The 16911-nt window shown below is 39.2% G+C and overlaps 2 protein-coding genes across 2 annotated transcripts; both read left to right on the forward strand.

Annotated features, from left to right (window-relative positions):
- The first annotated feature begins 942 nt into the window (after positions 1 to 942).
- Positions 943 to 1697, forward strand: LOC133795985 (uncharacterized). Its single transcript, XM_062233467.1, has 2 exons — positions 943 to 1077; positions 1128 to 1697. Exons 1-2 carry the CDS (start codon positions 943 to 945, stop codon positions 1695 to 1697), a joined length of 705 nt encoding a protein of 234 aa, XP_062089451.1.
- A 2184-nt stretch (positions 1698 to 3881) lies between these two features.
- LOC133795986 (uncharacterized) lies at positions 3882 to 4514 on the forward strand. The gene has a single exon (XM_062233468.1). It carries the CDS (start codon positions 3882 to 3884, stop codon positions 4512 to 4514), a length of 633 nt encoding a protein of 210 aa, XP_062089452.1.
- The last annotated feature ends 12397 nt before the right edge of the window (positions 4515 to 16911 follow it).

Here is a 16911-nt window from a genome sequence, read left to right on the forward strand (position 1 = left end):
TTTAGCGAGTTGAGCACTATTTAAAATACACAGTGTAACGGTCTTGGCTAATCATGGCATTACAACTTGGTATCAAAGCATGACAATGTTAAGGGTTCCTGAAGACAGGTTGGGCAAGTACACTCGCCAATAAAGACAAGCTCGACCTAGGGTTCGGTAACTATTTATGCCATTCAGATGCCAACAGGTTGTGAAATTTGTAGGGGCCCACAATCTTTTGATCAATGTCCTTTAGGTGACCCTAATAATAATATTCCTATGGACCAAGCTCAGGTTCAAGCAGTGGGAAAATTTCAGAGGCCTTTCAACAACCCATTCTCCAATACTTACAATCCTGGTTAGAGAAATCACCCAAATTTCTCATGGAGAAACAATCAAGGCCAACAGTCATAGCAACCTAGGCCACAAGCTCAACAAGAAAATCCCAATGAATTACGAGCAGCTCAGTTGACTCTCACCAATACTCAAACTCAGTTTATGACTGAGACAAGATCACCCATTTGAAATCTTGAGACACAAGTGGGGCAGATGGCAAACATCTTGAATAACAGACCTCAGGGGAATTTTCCTACCAATACTTTGGTGAATACCAAGGAACAATGTCAGACCATCACTTTGAGAAGTGGTAAGCAAGTTGAGCATTCTGTGCCTAAATCATCTGTTGAGAAGAACAAAGAGTTGGGTGAGACATTTGGTTCTAAGAGTGAGAAGGTTATTGAAGACCATCCTGCTGTAGAAAAGGCACCTCCAGTTGTTGTTGTTGATTCTCCACTAAAAATCCCATACCCTCAGAGTCTTAGGAAAACTACTCTTGAAAAACAGTTTTCTAAGTTCTTAGAGGTGTTCAAAAAGTTACACATTAACATCCCCTTCGCTGAAGCTTTAGAATAGATGCCTAGCTATGTAAGGTTCATGAAGGAGATTCTGTCCAAAAATACAAAAATGGCGGATTATGAGACTGTTGCCTTGATAGAGGAGTGTAGTGCTATTCTACAAAGGATGCTCCCCCAAAAACTGAGAGATCCAGGAAGCTTCACTATTCCTTACACTATCAGGAGTTTTGAATGCAAGCATGTTGTGTGTGATTTGGGGGCAAGTATTAATTTGATGCCCTTATTGTGTTCTAGAGGCTCGGTCTTAGTGAAGCAAAGCCTACTATTGTTACTCTTCAACTCGCAAATCAATCAATCATGCATACAAGGGGTATTATTGAAGATGTGCTAGTCAAGGTAGACAAGTTTATTTTCCCAGCAGATTTCATTTTTCTAGATATGGAAGAGGATTCTAATGTCCCCATTAATCTTTCGAGACCATTCTTGGCTACCGGGCAGGCTCTAATTGATATGCAAAAGGGTGAGTTGAGATTGAAAGTTCAAGGGGATAAGGTGGTTTTTAATGTATTCAAGGCAATGTCTTATCCAAGAGTGAGTGACAGTTGTTATAGCATTGATGCGATTGATAATGCAGTTTCGGAAAGAAGGTGGAACAGCAATGCCTTAGAGGTGGTTTTGTTAGGTGGTGAGGAAGATAATGATGATGTCGAAATGATGGAATATGTCAAGTGGATAAATTCTTACCAACCATTCAAAAAGAAGTTCGAAGAGTTAGAACAAGGGCCAGAAAGACCATTGCCATCCATTGAGCAGCCACCAAAGTTGGAATTGAAGTCTCTATCGGATCATTTATGTTATTCTTAGTTGGGTGAGAAAGTGACTTTACTTGTAATTGTATCTGCTACACTTTCTAAAATAGATATGGAGAAGTTATTGAGGGTTTTACGAGCTCATAAATTAGCCCTTGGTTGGACATTGGTAGATATTATACGGATAAGCCCGTCAACAGTGATGCATAGAATTTTTATAGAAGAGGATAGTAAGTCGTCAATAGAATCTTAGCGAAGACTAAACCCAACTATGAAAGAAGTAGCACTTGAGCAGATTCTTAAATTGTTAGATGTCGGGGTAATCTACCCAATTTCTAATAGTGTATGGGTGAGCCCAGTGCAAGTAGTGCCCAAGAAAGGTGGGATGATTGTGATAAAGAATGAGAATAATGAGTTAATTCCATCAACAACAGTGACAGGATGGAGGATTTGCATTGATTACTGCAAATTGAATAAAGCAACAAGAAAAGACCATTTTCTCTTGCCTATCCTGAATCAAATGCTTGACAGACTAGCGGGCCATAGCTACTGCTACTTTTTGGATAGTTATTCTGGGTACCATTAGATAGCCATTGCACCAGAAGACCAAGAAAAGACCACCTTCACTTGTCCTTATGGTACTTTTGCCTTTCGAAGAATGCCATTCGGGCTCTGCAACGCTCCTGCTACCTTTCAACAATGTATGGTGGTCATTTTCTCTGACATGGTCGAGAAAACTATTGAGATCTTCATGGATGACTTTTCAGTTTTTGGGTCGTCCTTTGATGAGTGTTTGAAGCATCTTGAAGTAGTGTTGCAGCGGTTTAAAGAATCTAATTTAGTTCTGATCTGGGAGAAATGCCATTTTATGGTGCAAGAGGGTATTGTTCTTGGCCATAAGGTCTCTAGTAAAGGGGTTCAAAGTTTCCTTGGGCATGTTGGGTTTTGCAGACAGTTCATAAAGGATTTTTTGAAGGTCTCAAAGCCTTTTTCCACCTTGTTGATGAACGATGTTTCCTTTGACTTAACGAAGAGTGCCTAAATGCTTTTTAGGTACTTAAGGAGAAGTTAATCTCGGCACCAATAGTTCTTTCTCCAAACTGGGTCTTCCATTTGAACTGATGTGTGATGCAAGTGATTATGCAGTGGGATCAGTTTTGGGCCAACGAATTGATAACGTATTTCGGTCTATTTACTATGATAGTAGGACTCTTAATGATACTATGATTATGCAGTGGGATCAGTTTTGGGCCAACGAATTGATAAGGTATTTCGGTCTATTTACTATGATAGTAGGACTCTTAATGACGCACAATTGAATTATGCCACAATAGTGAAAGAGCTCCTAGCAATTGTTTATGCCCTTGACAATTTTAGACCAAAACTGATTGGCAACAAGGTAATTTTTTACACTGACCACTCTGCAATCAAATATTTGATGACCAAGAAAGATGAAAACCCCGTCTTATCAGAAGGGTTTTACTGTTACAAGAGTTTGACCTGGAGATCCGAGATAAAAAAAAAGGCACTGAGAATTTGGTAGCAGATCACTTGTCAAGACTTGAGGTGGAAGAAAGCCAGAATGACAAGGAAGTGAAAATAAATTATCACTTTCTCGATGAGCAGTTGTTTAGGGTAAATGACAGTTTTTTAATGTCGTGGTATGCTGACTATGTGAATTTCTTGGTAGCAAAGGTTGTGCCTCCTAAGATGTCAAGGCAACAGTTGAAGAAATTTTACTCAAAGGTGAAACACTACTATTGGGAGGAGCCTATTCTCTATAGGCTTTGTGTTGATCAAGTTATTCACTATTGTGTGCTTGAGGATGAAATGCACTCAATTCTCACCCATTTTCACACTTTGCAATATGGTGGGCATTTTGGAGCATCATGAACAGCAACGAAGGTATTGCAAAGCGGGTTCTATTGGCCAAGTCTGTTTAAAGATGCCAATTCTTTTGTGAAAGCTTGTGATCATTACCAACGTACTGGAAACATATCGAGGAGGAATGAAATTCCACTTAATGTGATCCTTGAGGTTGAGCTCTTTTTTTGGGGCATTGACTTCATGGTCCCTTTCCCATCATCATTCTACAACCAATTCATTCTATTAGCGGTGGACTATGTGTCAAAATTGGTTGAGGCAGCTGCAACAAAAGAAAATGATGGTAAAACGATCATGAATTTTCTGCATAATAATATTTTCACAAGGTTTGGTACTCCTTGAGCTCTCATTAGCGATGAAAGGAGTCAATTCTGTAATAAGAAACTTGATGCTTTACTTGCTCGCTATGGAGTATACCATCGCACTACTTTACCTTATCACCCTCAATCGAATGGTCAATGCTAAAATTTCAACCAGGGAGGTGAAAAGTATTCTTGAAAAGATAGTGGATAGCTCCAGGAAGAATTGGTCCAAGAAACTAGATGATGCACTTTGGGCCTATAGGATGGCATTCAAAACTCCAATTGGAATGTCGCCTTATAGGCTGGTCTTTGGAAAAGTGTATTACCTGACAGTTGAGTTAGAACATCGGGCTTATTGGGCAATGAAGAAGCTGAATTTTGATGAGAAAATTGTTGGACAGAATAGGCTACTCCAACTAATTGAGCTTGATGAGTTTCGTAGTGAAGCCTATGAGAATGCCAAGATCTACAAGGAACGCACCAAGGCATGGCACGACAAGAACTTGATCAAAAAAGAGTTCCAACCCAGGCAGCAGGTATTTCTCTTTAATTCAAGGTTGAGACTCTTTCTCGCCAAGTTAAAATTGAGGTGGTCTGGTCCCTATATCGTGGTGAAGGTATTCCCATATGGCTCTGTTGAAGTGCTAGGCAAGAATGGTTCGTCATTTAAAGTAAATGGTCAATAGTTGAAGCCATACTTGGGTGGTCCGATTGGCCAAGCCAAGTCAGTGATCCTCTTGAAGCCCATCTGAAGAGGATTTCAGCGTCCGGCTAAATGACGTTAACGACAGCGCCTTTGGGAGGCATCCCATATTTTTTTTAGTTTCTCTCTTTACTTTTTGCCTAGCTGGAACAATTTTTAAGTTTAATTTTCACACTTGTAATTTTTGAATTTTTGGATGATTTTTGTAAATATAGAACCGTGGAAATCATGAAAACTCAAAAAAATGAAGAAAAAAAAAAGTAGAAATTTTTTTTGTTAAAGGTCGCGACACGACCTCGTGGTGTCGCAGCAAGACCCTTTATAGAAACAGAGGAAATTTTCCAAAGAGAGGCGGGCCATGACACAGCTCGACAGGGCCGCGATGCTCAAACCCAAAAATTTTCAGAAAAATGAGGCAGAACACGGCAAAGAAAAAGGAGGGTTGCGGCCCCTGAAGTCAAATTTCTCAGAAAAATGAAGCAGGTTGCGTCGCTGGAATAAGTGGACCGCGGCCCTTGGTCGCGCTCTTGGTTTAAAAAAGAACAAACCCAAAAAAAATCCACTTCTTTACTTTACATTTGTTTCCCTCTTCTCCATACCTCCGAATCCACCTTCCCAAACACTACTTTCAGCCATCACTCTAACCTTTTCCATTAAATCACTACCTCCAAGCTATTATCCATCTATATTTTCCCAAAATTACCTTAAAAATCATTTTTATTCATCCAAAAGGCCCCAAATCAGAAAATTCCCCATCCAACAACTTGGGTTTTTGAATCTTGAGCTTCAAAAGAGAGAAGACAGGTGGAATCAAGGGTATCTCACACAAGTAATTCCAATTTCATCATTCTTTGTGAAGTTTTTGTGTTAAGTTGGTAGTTGTGGATAAACTTATGTGTGGGAATTTTTGTGGAGAAAATTTGTGGATTTTTGTGAGTAAGATTGAATAATTGGTGAGAAATTGGACTATTTGTGAGCAATTTTTGAGTGGGAAAGTGAGAAAAACAAGGGGAGGTTCTGCTCAAAATTTTCTAGGAGTTTTGGTGATTGAATTAGAGTTGTGTAAGATTGATATGGGTCCGAAGAGAAATCCTCCACGCACTGCTCATTCCAAAAAAGGATCTAAGCCCTCATCCTCCCACAATGTGCCCCCACCACCGCCACCACCACCCACTGATTTTAATACCAGCAAATTCAAAACTAAGGAGGCTGCAGAATTGTTTAAAAGAATCAATGGGAAATCGGTTGTTCCGAAAAGGGGAATGGAGTATCAAGTGGAACCATACCTGAATGACCCCCCATATGAGACAATAAGAGCTGAAATTGCTAGAAGAAATTGGGGTATGTTTTGTAAGCCAATACAAGTGGATAGTGCTAATTACACTCAACTGTATGAGTTCTATGCCAATTTCCCAAGTCAATATGAAGAGCTAAAAATTTTTGTTCGGGGAAGGAGGTGCCATCAGACATTGATTCTTTCAACACCTTGCTCCACCTACCTACTCTTCAGGCAACTGATGACGAACACTAGCAGTTGGAAAATTTTAGTGAGGTAGATTATGTAGAGGTGGCTAAGACATTGAGCATGTCGGGGGCTCGATTTAATTATCATGATGGTGAGCCCAAGCATTTGTTCCGATGGCATTGAATCGCATTGCCCGTGCATGGGCCTATTTTGAGAGTGCTCGTATATTTCCCAGCACTCATTTATCCTCTATTGATCGGGAGAGGTGTATGTTGGTTTATGTTATCATGACAGGGAAGACAGTGGATGTGGAACGCGTACTCAGGTATAGCATCGAATACATTAGTAAGTTCAACACCATTGGTGGCTTGGCGCATGGCACGTTTATAACTCAATTGTGCAAAACTTATGAGGTGCTGGTGATTGAAGGAGATATCATTTGGAAGCCCATGAAACTGATCACTCTGTCCATGGTTCATGGTTGTCCTCCAGCCTCTCTTGAGCCCACACAACCTAGCCAAGCCCCCCAATGTCTGAGGGTTGGAGAAGATGAGGAGACTGATCCCGTTGGTACAGGTGGAGCTGATGATGTTCGACCGAGTGGTAGTGCACCCTATTGGGCTATTGGTGGGCCCATTGATTATCACACTCAGCGCACACATAATCGGCTGGATTACATCATTGAAGAAAATTAGTATATGATCCAGTCGCATCATGCTCAAAACCAGCATTTGAATCAATATATGGAGCAGCACAATGAGTATGAAGCACAGCACGTGGATGCGCTCAATGCTTTGGTACAACAGTGGTCGATGAGTGAAGCCGAATAGAATACCTTTATGTATCCAAGCTACACTTTTGTTATGCTTTCACAAAAACAAGTTTGGGGGAGTTTCGTCTAAAAAAATGATCAAATGAAATAAGCTTTTCTCAACCTTTACTTGGTTTCATATGGGGTTTTCTTTGGAAATTGTTTGGGTGAATTGTTTGTTTGTAAGTTCATATGCTTATGGTAATTTGGAGCCTAAATGACATATATCTACCCATTGCCTAAGCCTATTGTTATGAGCCTAAAGTCCTAGTGATTCTTGAGCATATTCTGTCTACATTAGTGGAGAGTGGTGAACAATGCAAGCATATGGATCAGTTGTTTGATGGGTTGATGGTGAGTTTTTGGCATGCATGCATAGATTCAATTGTTGATTAATTTTTTTGGTTATGGTTAAATAGGCATTTTTGGATTGAATTAGGTTGTCGGTGTGGTTTAACTGAAATTCTGGATTGTTTCTACAAATTGGGATTTTGGACTTTTGTGTGAGATTTTCTGAAATTGAGGCTAATTCAATGTTGTTGACTTGATTCATAAGTTTGTGTCATTTGTGTTTTTGAGTTGTCTATGTGTGGGTGTTTAGTTTGAATCTTTACTCGAGGGTGAGTAAAGGTTAAGTATGGGGGAGTTTATTGAGTCTAGTTTTGTGTTGTGTTTTAGGTAGTTTTTATTAAGTTTAGCTATTTTTTAGTGCAGTACTATGCTTATTTTTGTTTGTTTTTAGGTTTTAGCGTATAAATAAAGGAAAAGAACAATTGGCAGAAAAATGATGCAAATTTGGCTTTTTGGTGTTAATTCCATGAAAAGATGAACCCTCAAGCAATTTTATGGCTTCGATGATTTTTTGGGATCAAAAGCGCAAAAATTGAAAATGTGGTTAAGGGTTGTAGCGCTATGATGCTGAGCTGCGGCCAGGACTAAGGCAAAAAGCTTATTTTTCGAGGATAGACATGGGTCGCGGCGCAGGAACAGGGGGCCGTGGTGCTGAAGGATTTGAATGCCCAGAAATTGAACCTGAGCAAAAGAGGTAGGGCTGCGGCCTGCCTGACATCCATGCAAACCCCAAAGTGACACGAGTCGCAGCGCTTGAAATGTTGGGTCGCGGCCCGCATTTCTTCTAAAGAAAGAAATTAGGTTTTACACCTAATTTCGAAAGAGAGAAATCAGATAGAGGGGGAGAAAAAATTCTGAAGGAGAAAACACACCGTGGGGCATCTTCATTCGCTCTCTACAGTTCTTTTTCTATTTCCTTTTAATTCTATGTTATTTTTAATTGTTGTTTATGTTTAGAATGACAATGTTGAAATAATTTCTTTATTGGGGATTTTAATGGATTCACTTGAACTCCTTTGATGATCTAATGCAATATTAGTATTTTTATTCTTCGTCTATTAAGCTCGTCTCAATCTATTTTAATGCATGAAATGTGATTGGCCATCTTATTTCATTGCCTATTTGTGTTTGAATTGAAATTCTGAAAAGTGAAATTTAAACAAGCTTTGATTGAAACGGCATAGATTTACTTTAGAACGAAAGTATCTAGGTTATTTATGTAGCATCTAGATTGTGAATTCATTGCCTCCTAATTGTTGAATTTATCATAGAAACATAGAAAGTTCACAATTAGGTTGATTTTTATAATTCCTAATCCAATTATAAAATACCTTAACAACTTGTTAGCTTAATGAGAAGAAGAGTTTTTAATATTGTGTTAGTGATTGATAGGAGGGATTGTAAATGAAATTAAAAGCCCTAATTTTTTAAATCCTTGGAATTTTATTCTTGTTTATGTTCTTACAATCTTGCATTATTTTAGTAGTTTTATTGTTTTTAATCATCAAAATACAAAACCAATTTTCGTTAACCAAATAGAAACTACAAACTAATTATCTGGTAATTGATAATTCAATCCTTGTGGGACGATTCTTGGTCTTACCAAGAAATTATTACAAATTGCAACTATGTGCACTTGCATAGCTTTAATTTTCACAACACTATGCACTGGTAGCAAGGACAACATCTACAAGAATGTTATTTTTCTTATAATCAATACACAACTTATATGTTCATCAAATGGATGTCAAAACACCATTTCTAAATGGTGACCTCGACAAGGAGGTGTACATGGAACAATCGGAAGGGTTTGTTTTAAGGGGAAATAAACATAAGGTGTGTAAGATTGTTAAATCATTATATGGTTTAAAACAAGCACCAAAAAAATGGCATGAGAAGTTTGATGAAGCCATTGTTTCGGATGGGCTTAGACACAATAGTGCGGACAAGTGCTTATACTCTAAGACTTGTGATGACTAGTCATCCTAGTGTGTCTTTGTGTTGATGAAATATTGATATTAAGTAATGACATGAAAGACATAATAGAAACAAAAAGGTTTCTATCTTCTAACTTTATGATGAATGACCTTGGAGAGGTTGATACCATTCTAGGTATCAAGCTCATTATGTTGAGAAAATTCTTGACAAGTTTGGTCATTTTAATATCAAAGAGGCAAACATACCCTTTGATTCAAGTCTAAAGCTTGAAAAGAATGAAGGGAGAGCGGCGGCTCAACTAGAGTATGAAAGTGTTATTGGGAGTTTGATGTATATCACTCATTGTACTAGAGCAGACATCGCATTTGCGGTTAGTAAACTAAGTAGGTTTACTAGCAATCAAAGTATCTTACATTGAAAGGACGTTAGAAGAGTATTTGGATACCTCAAAAGGACCAAAGAGTTCTACCTCCAATATTCTAAGTTTCCTAAGATACTTGAAGGAAATTCCGATGCAAGTTGGATATTCAGTGTAGGAGAGAATCTCTCCACAACTGATTAGGTGTTCACCCTTAGTGGGGATGTCATTTCTTGGGGATCTACAAAACAAACATGTTTATGTCACTCAACCATGGAGTTCGAGTTTGTAGCTCTAGCGACAACCAACAAAGAGGCTGAGTGGCTAAGAGATCTCATGTTGGAGATACCAAAAATTGCGGTTGATGTATTGACGATTTTGATACATTGTCATAATCAAGCCACTTTGATTAGATCTTACAACTAGATATATAATGGGAAGTCTAGACATATAAGTCTAAGACATGACTATGTGAGGGAATTGATTGATAAGAGTATCATATAAATTTCATATGTCAAATCTTGTGAGAGATTTGGTGAGTTTTACAAATAAAGGGAGGGGTCTAAAACTCATTGACCAATAGACTCCCCAATGAGGGCAACCTAAATCAAAACTTGTATACATCAAGTGTAGAGTTCAATGGGTAAGAACAAGTCATTGATAAGAGAATAGTTTCAACATAAACAACTTAAAAGGTCCCATCAAGGATGAGTTAATGTTGGTTGCTACCAGACATGAGGATTAAATCATAGGGTTTTAATGAAATTCAATTGACAAGCAACAAGCATCTCTAAAGGTAGCAATGTTGTTGTAAGAATTTCACCTATATAAACCTAGAGGACGTGCCGCCTCTCAAGAAAGTAGAAGTTTTCTCTCTGGATGGTTCATGAATGGATCAAGCACAAGGCCATAAGAGTGCTAAGCGCAAAAAGTGAGAAATACATGAGTAATTAGATAGAGATGTGTGAGACATTACCGGTTTTTATCACTAGGAATGTTGGGTTCAATCTTTTAAGAATATCTTAGCATTTCGGTAGAAGCATTGTAGTGTTTTCACTAAGATAAAGTTCAAACCCAGAAGGTACTTTATTTTATGCACTAATATCGTTTGGCTAGATAATTGAGGATGTATTTAACTAAGTGGGAGATTGTTTTGATTGGTTAAATACATGGTGAAATTAGTTAGGCACGAAGAGGTGCAAAAACCATAATGGTTTCACTAAAGTCAACATGTGAGAGTTTATTTTCTATTAAGCATTTATAAATCATATTTTTGGCTCCAAAATGTTTCTTTAGAGTATATAAGGGTACCAAAAAAATTTGGGAGCATTTGGGGATGTTTTGAGGCAAATTTTGGATCGCCAAGTCAGAGGCATTGGCATTGCGTCGCCTCCTAGAGGCGTCACTCACCTTTGAAAATAACACTCATGCGACACATCGCCTGCTACTAGGCGATGCATCGCCTAGTACCAGTTGACACATCGCCTTGGCCATCCGTAGAGGGTCGTACAATGACGTGGTTTTGGCTCCAAAATTCAAATTAAAATGCTCTAATCTCATTGGTTGAGTATAATGAGGTTCCTATGCTATTTAAGGGTTTTATTTGAGTTAATTGGCAATTTGATCACTCACCACTCTCTCTCTCTCTCTAAAAGAACCTCACTTTCTCACTCTCTCTCTAGCTTTCAAGATTACTAGTTTTCTCTAGGATCTTCATCAAGAAAGCTTGACTTGTATGAAGGATCAAGGCTTGTGAATCACATTCTCATTCCATTGTTGTAGCTTCAAGCAATCTCTAAGAGGATGCTGGGAATAAATATTTTTGGAAAATAAATCTTTATTTGTGTCAAGCCTTGTTACATTTTGTGGTTTATGATTTTATGTATCAAAGTTCTTCATCAACAAAGGTCTACTCTATACTTTGTTTATTTGTGTTTATGTACATTGTAATCTTCTTCCATTGAGTTTAGATTAATATTGATTATTGTTTTGAATTGTAATATACAAAATAAAGGTTATTGCCTCTAATTCCCAACACTGACTATACTGGGGGCTTGTGAAGTAGCCCAGGTTGGCTGTCAAGGACCCTGGCATATTGCTCGGTTCTCTAGATAATCCCAGTAGGGAATCTTCCCAATTAATTAATTCTTGGGCTCGCTTGGCAAAGTCGTCCAATCTGTGATAGCCCCTTCTTTGAAAATCGTCCCATAGGGGGGGATCATAGGAAGGATTCTTGCTTGTAAGGCCATTATCTGTTGGTCGTCGTCTATTCTATTTGTACGGGCGGCTTCTTGAATGAAGCGGTTAATATATTGCTTCAAGGTTTCACCGAGCCTTTGCTTTATATTGGCCAACGTTTTAACTTCAAAGTTGACCTTTCTCGTGACTAAAAATTGTCTTCTGAACTCTATGGACAGTTGAGACCAAGAGTGTATGGTTCTTAGCTTATATTTTTTGAACCACTCATTTGCTGCTCTAGTGAGGGTCAATGGGAAATAGGTACACTGTGCATCCTCAGACACCTTGTGTATTGTCATTCTTCAATTGAATCTTACCAAATGGTTGGTAGGATTCGTAGTCTCATCGTAGGAGTCCATTGCAGCCATCCTAAAACTGAAAGGCATGGACGCTTCGACTAGGTGGTGAGCACAGGGCTCTCCTCTTTCTTCGTCAGAGTCCGAGTCCCATCCCTAGCATTTCAAGAATCGGTTCATTTGTTGTCGCATTCTCGTAAGCTTAGCGACAATCAGATCGTTCTCCAAGTGTGCGGGCCACTCGGGCTTGTGAGCCTGCCTTCGGTCAATTAAATTGTCCTGGAGGTTGGGCTGCTCAGGTCTAAACCATGGTCATTATCAGGTACGGCCCCACCCCTGCGATCGTTCAAACCTTCTCGCATGTCAGGCTTCTCATACCTGTTCCCAACGACGTTTTATGGCCAAGCTTCTCTTCAGCAGGCATTTAAGTCATCTCAGAGATCCTAGTTCTTGGGACTGTATTCTTCTGCATCATGCACATAATCATTGACAAAGATACTGATGTTTGAATGGTGCAGGGGAGCTCAGCCATTCCTGCAAGCCCCTAGTCATGGGTTTTCCCGAGGCAACTGAAGGTCGTGTGTGGGAGGCATCCAAGCTTCTTGTCGCATATTGACCAGCCTTGTGCTCTCCGTGGAGGTCTTGGTGGTGGTATTGAATTTCTAGGCTCCTGGGCAGGTTTTCAGAAACCTACTTGGGCCCTCTGAGCTCTAATCCCTCTAGCACTTGGGACTAGTTGGACTACTGTGGGTACCTATTGGCCCTGGGGAGCTTTTAGAGCTGGTGGATCTACAAGAATCCCCTAGGCCATGAGGGCGGCATGCATGGCGTTCATGTTTTCCATCAAGGTACCCATGTTGGTTCGTCGGGCGTCCAACTCAACTTGTTGTACAGCTAGTTAGTTTCAGAGAACGGTTGTCTGCGTGTTTTCAGACTGTTGGGGATGTGCAATGTTGGAGATGTTATCCTCTGGAAGATAATCTTCTTCGACAGCGTAGTCATCCTCTGGCTCGTAACCATCATACTCTTCCTCAAGATAATACTCCTCGTTCTGAGGCAAGTCATTTTCCTCTGTCGCTGGGGGATCTGCAACGAGGGGAAGTCATTGTGCCTCTCATCATGCGAAGTCAAGTCAGGATTTACTCAAGCACAATTTTGTGTGTCCACCATGGTTGAGATTTCTCTAGCTTTCCACAAATCTCACTGAAAAGCACAAAAATGTTGACCCAAATTTCTGTCAACTATGAAAAAATAGACGAAAGCTTGTTGAAGAGCAATAAGAGAAAACAAGAAATGTTTACATGGTTCAACCGTTAACGAGACCTAGTCCACAAGTCACTTGTATTGAAGAAATCTTGTCGAAATCACAAGCTTTTTAGGGTTTTACAGCTTGGGCAGAGGATTGTTTTGCTCCAAAGTAAATGGGAGTCCAGAAAGTAGGGTTTCAGATCCTCACAATGATCTCTTCATGCTCTATATATAGGCAGCATAAGGGAATTAGGTAATGAGTAATTAATATAAAAACGTTTACATTGATTTTCCCATTAAGTGGAAATTATCCATTACAAAATAAACACCCAACACATGTCATTGTGTGAATGGGCAGCCTTCCAACTTGGATAAGTAGGAAGTCCCTGAAATCCTAACGAAAAGGTACCAGGGACCACTCCCAAAATGAAGTTCATGCATGTTACGCTCTACAAATCCAAGGATGTTACAGTGTGTTTAAAACTGTGCTAAACTCGTTAAGCGAGTTTTTTAGACTCAAAAGTGTAATTTAAGTAAGATAAAGGTCCATGTAGTAAAATTTTTGGATAAAAAGATTTAACTTTTCATTAAGTCTGCAAAAGATTTTACATGGGATCCCTAAAAACTGATTAAAAACATAATTACAATTGCAGCATTACAAACAGCCGACCTAAGCAACAAAATTCAGACTTTTACATTGAGTCCCTCAGTAAAGCTCAACAGTGGCGGCCAAGCAGGTCGAACATGTATGCCCCGCTCCAAAGCCCACCAACTCAGGGATGACCATCATTCACCTTGCCCTTACCTGCACCAAAGAGCACCCGTGAGCCAAGGCCCAGTAAGAAAACCCCACATGGCATAACGAGTATCCAAATAATCATAAGAAATAAAAAACATGATTTACAGATAATAAATGCATACATTTCAAACATACAAATCTTATACAACTTCACAATAATTTTCCAACTAGTATAATGACTCATGCCGAATGGATGCATATCGCACCCCTGTAATGGCCCCACCACTACGGCGCACATCGCATCCCTATAATGGCTTCGCCACTACGGCCTACATTACGCATGTAGTGCTGATAACGACCTCAAGGCCGATAACGGCCTCCCGACCGATCAATAACAAGCAACAACCAATCATTACAAATGTTTATAACAACAGATGTTGATATAGAGCAAACATTTGCTTTAAATAGATTCACAACACGTCATACTCGTGTTCGATAATCAAGGATCGATCGATGACAATCACAATTTATCAGTACAAGCAGTTATAACATTAGAGGTTTATACAAAGAAGATATTTAACTTTAATAGATTCCTGACATGGTCATCCCCGTGCCCTATAATTAGGGCGCATTCCCTGCACTCGGAGCAAGTGTCCGTTTTCTTACCTCGAGACCTGAGTGATAAGGTGAAGCGACAATAAGCATGATCCTTTCCTCTCGAGTCTTGCAGTACCCCTAGTCACAACATATTAACGGATATCCATCAAGAATTAAACTAATTAAGAGCTTCAAGAAATCGGGTAGTGGAATCGTTCCTGAGCCCAAATCCTAGAAATTTCAACGATTTCAGAAATCGCAAATTGATTCAACCCACACCAAAAACAACATTCTACCCATTTTCGAGCCTATCCATACCACAAACCAATAGTACCACTCATAAACATCATAAAGGTAACATCAAAACACATTAAAACTCCTCAAAATCCCCAAACCGGAGACTGCCCAAAAACATACCTAAACAACTCAAAAAACTTCAAACATACTTGGATTACCTTATAGAAATCGAACTCCCAACTGGATTCCGAGCCTAGCAGGTCCTAATCCTTAACAACAAGCCTCCAAATTCCACCAAAGATGTCTCCATTATCAAGATTTGATAGCTTTTAAAAAATTCCTCTCAAGAGAAGGCTTAGAAGAGGGAGAAAGAGAGAGAGAAAGAGAAAACCTATACGGGATAGAGTTACTAAGTTGTAGAACTTAGCCTATTCCCTACCTAAAGGTCCCAAAAAACAAAAACTCCCCTGCCTCTTAATTCCCACACCAAAGCCCACAAGGACACAAAAGTCATCTGACATCACTTCCTCGTTAAACCTCAAATTACACTTAAAATTCTCAATTAACTCCACAAAATCTTCCTAATACACCTATTTTCTCCAAATACATCTCATACCCCCAATAATTCTTGGTAATTCACTAGATTAACAAAATATCCCTAGGCTCACCCTGAGCCAGTTATTTAACCCCGTTGTGACTTTTCTGCCAAATTGCTCAAAATTATGAAAATGCCATTTTTTAACAGAAGCGGACTTATAAGCACATTTAATACACTTAATCATGCATAAGCAGTCATATCATGATATATCTCATATAATCCGCATAATTGCATATTTATTTAATTAATTACCAAGTAATTACTCCACGTGCCCTCCTGACATGCTAACCATGTCACTAAGCCTTATTATAAATTTTGGGACGTTACAACTACCCCTTCCTTATTCGTCATCGAAATTTATTCAAACATCTCGAGATACCGGTCCCGCACATCTGACTCTAACTCTTGAGTCGTTTCTTTACCTTGTTATTTCTTTATATTTCCCCCACTAAGATTACAATCTTATTCCTTAAGACTTTAGTCTTTCCATTCAGAATCTTTACTAGCTTTTCTTCACGTGATATTTCTCACTAAAATTCCAGGGTCTCTTAACCCAACAAGTATAGCGCTCGATACATCTTTCCTTAGCATCGACACCTACAACACCCTATGAACCTCCACCCATGTTGGGGTAAGGCTAATCTATAGGCCCCTGGCCTAATTCTTGTCAGGATCTCGAAGGCCTAACAAACCTAGAGCCTAATTTATCTTTCTTCCCAAATTATCTTATCTCTTTAATCAACAATACTCAGAGAAGTACAAGGTCTCCAATCCTGGAACTCCACATTCCCATATTTTAATTTGCGCCGCTTTTATGTATTTTCAATAAAGCGGATATTTCTGCTCTAATGATCTTCAATAACGCCATTGGTCCTCTGAACTGTTTCAGGACCAGAATACTTCCTATGTCCCATCTCATTCCTAGAAATGGGTGATTTCCACTCCCTATCTCACAATATCTCATACAGAGTCACCCCGATTGTCGACTGGTAATAATCACTGTAATAATTCAATCCTTAGTACTTACTCCAGTGTCCCTAAAACTCACATGCCCGAAGCATAACGTCTAAAATCTGATTTACCCTCTCACATCTCCTGAGGATAACAAGTATTACTAAACCTCAACCTCGTATCCATTGCTCCTTGCGAGCCTTTCCAAAGTTTGGAAATAAATATAGGGTTTCAATCTGGCACTATCGCCTTCGGTGCCCCACAGAGACGTACGATCTCCCTTCATATATACTAATTCATATTATAATTCGTTCACATAAGCAAGAAGTGTGCTGACTTAGTATATCGAGTTACAACCTCTCATACCAAAATAATCTTACCCATAATCCAAGGTGATCCATTCATAAGGCCAATAATTATATCCACCCATGTTAACTCTTGAATGCCATAAGGTCATAATAACCCCGCTGGCCTCTAATATTCAGTCCTCACTTGCTGAAGGGTTAGGCACTTAGCCATCAATATATACAGATTTCAAGTCTTGATACCCATT

The sequence above is a fragment of the Humulus lupulus genome, chromosome 8 (genome assembly GCF_963169125.1).
Source record: "Humulus lupulus chromosome 8, drHumLupu1.1, whole genome shotgun sequence".
NCBI classification, from domain to species: Eukaryota; Viridiplantae; Streptophyta; class Magnoliopsida; order Rosales; family Cannabaceae; genus Humulus; species Humulus lupulus.

Coding starts and splice junctions, on each gene's coding strand:
- LOC133795986 (XM_062233468.1), top strand. CDS start 3,882: ATGAAAGGAGTCAATTCTGTAATAAGAAACTTGATGCTTTACTTGCTC.
- LOC133795985 (XM_062233467.1), top strand. CDS start 943: ATGGCGGATTATGAGACTGTTGCCTTGATAGAGGAGTGTAGTGCTATT. Junction 1,078..1,127: donor GTTTTGAATGCAAGCATGTT/GTGTGTGATTTG, acceptor ATTGTGTTCTAG/AGGCTCGGTCTTAGTGAAGC.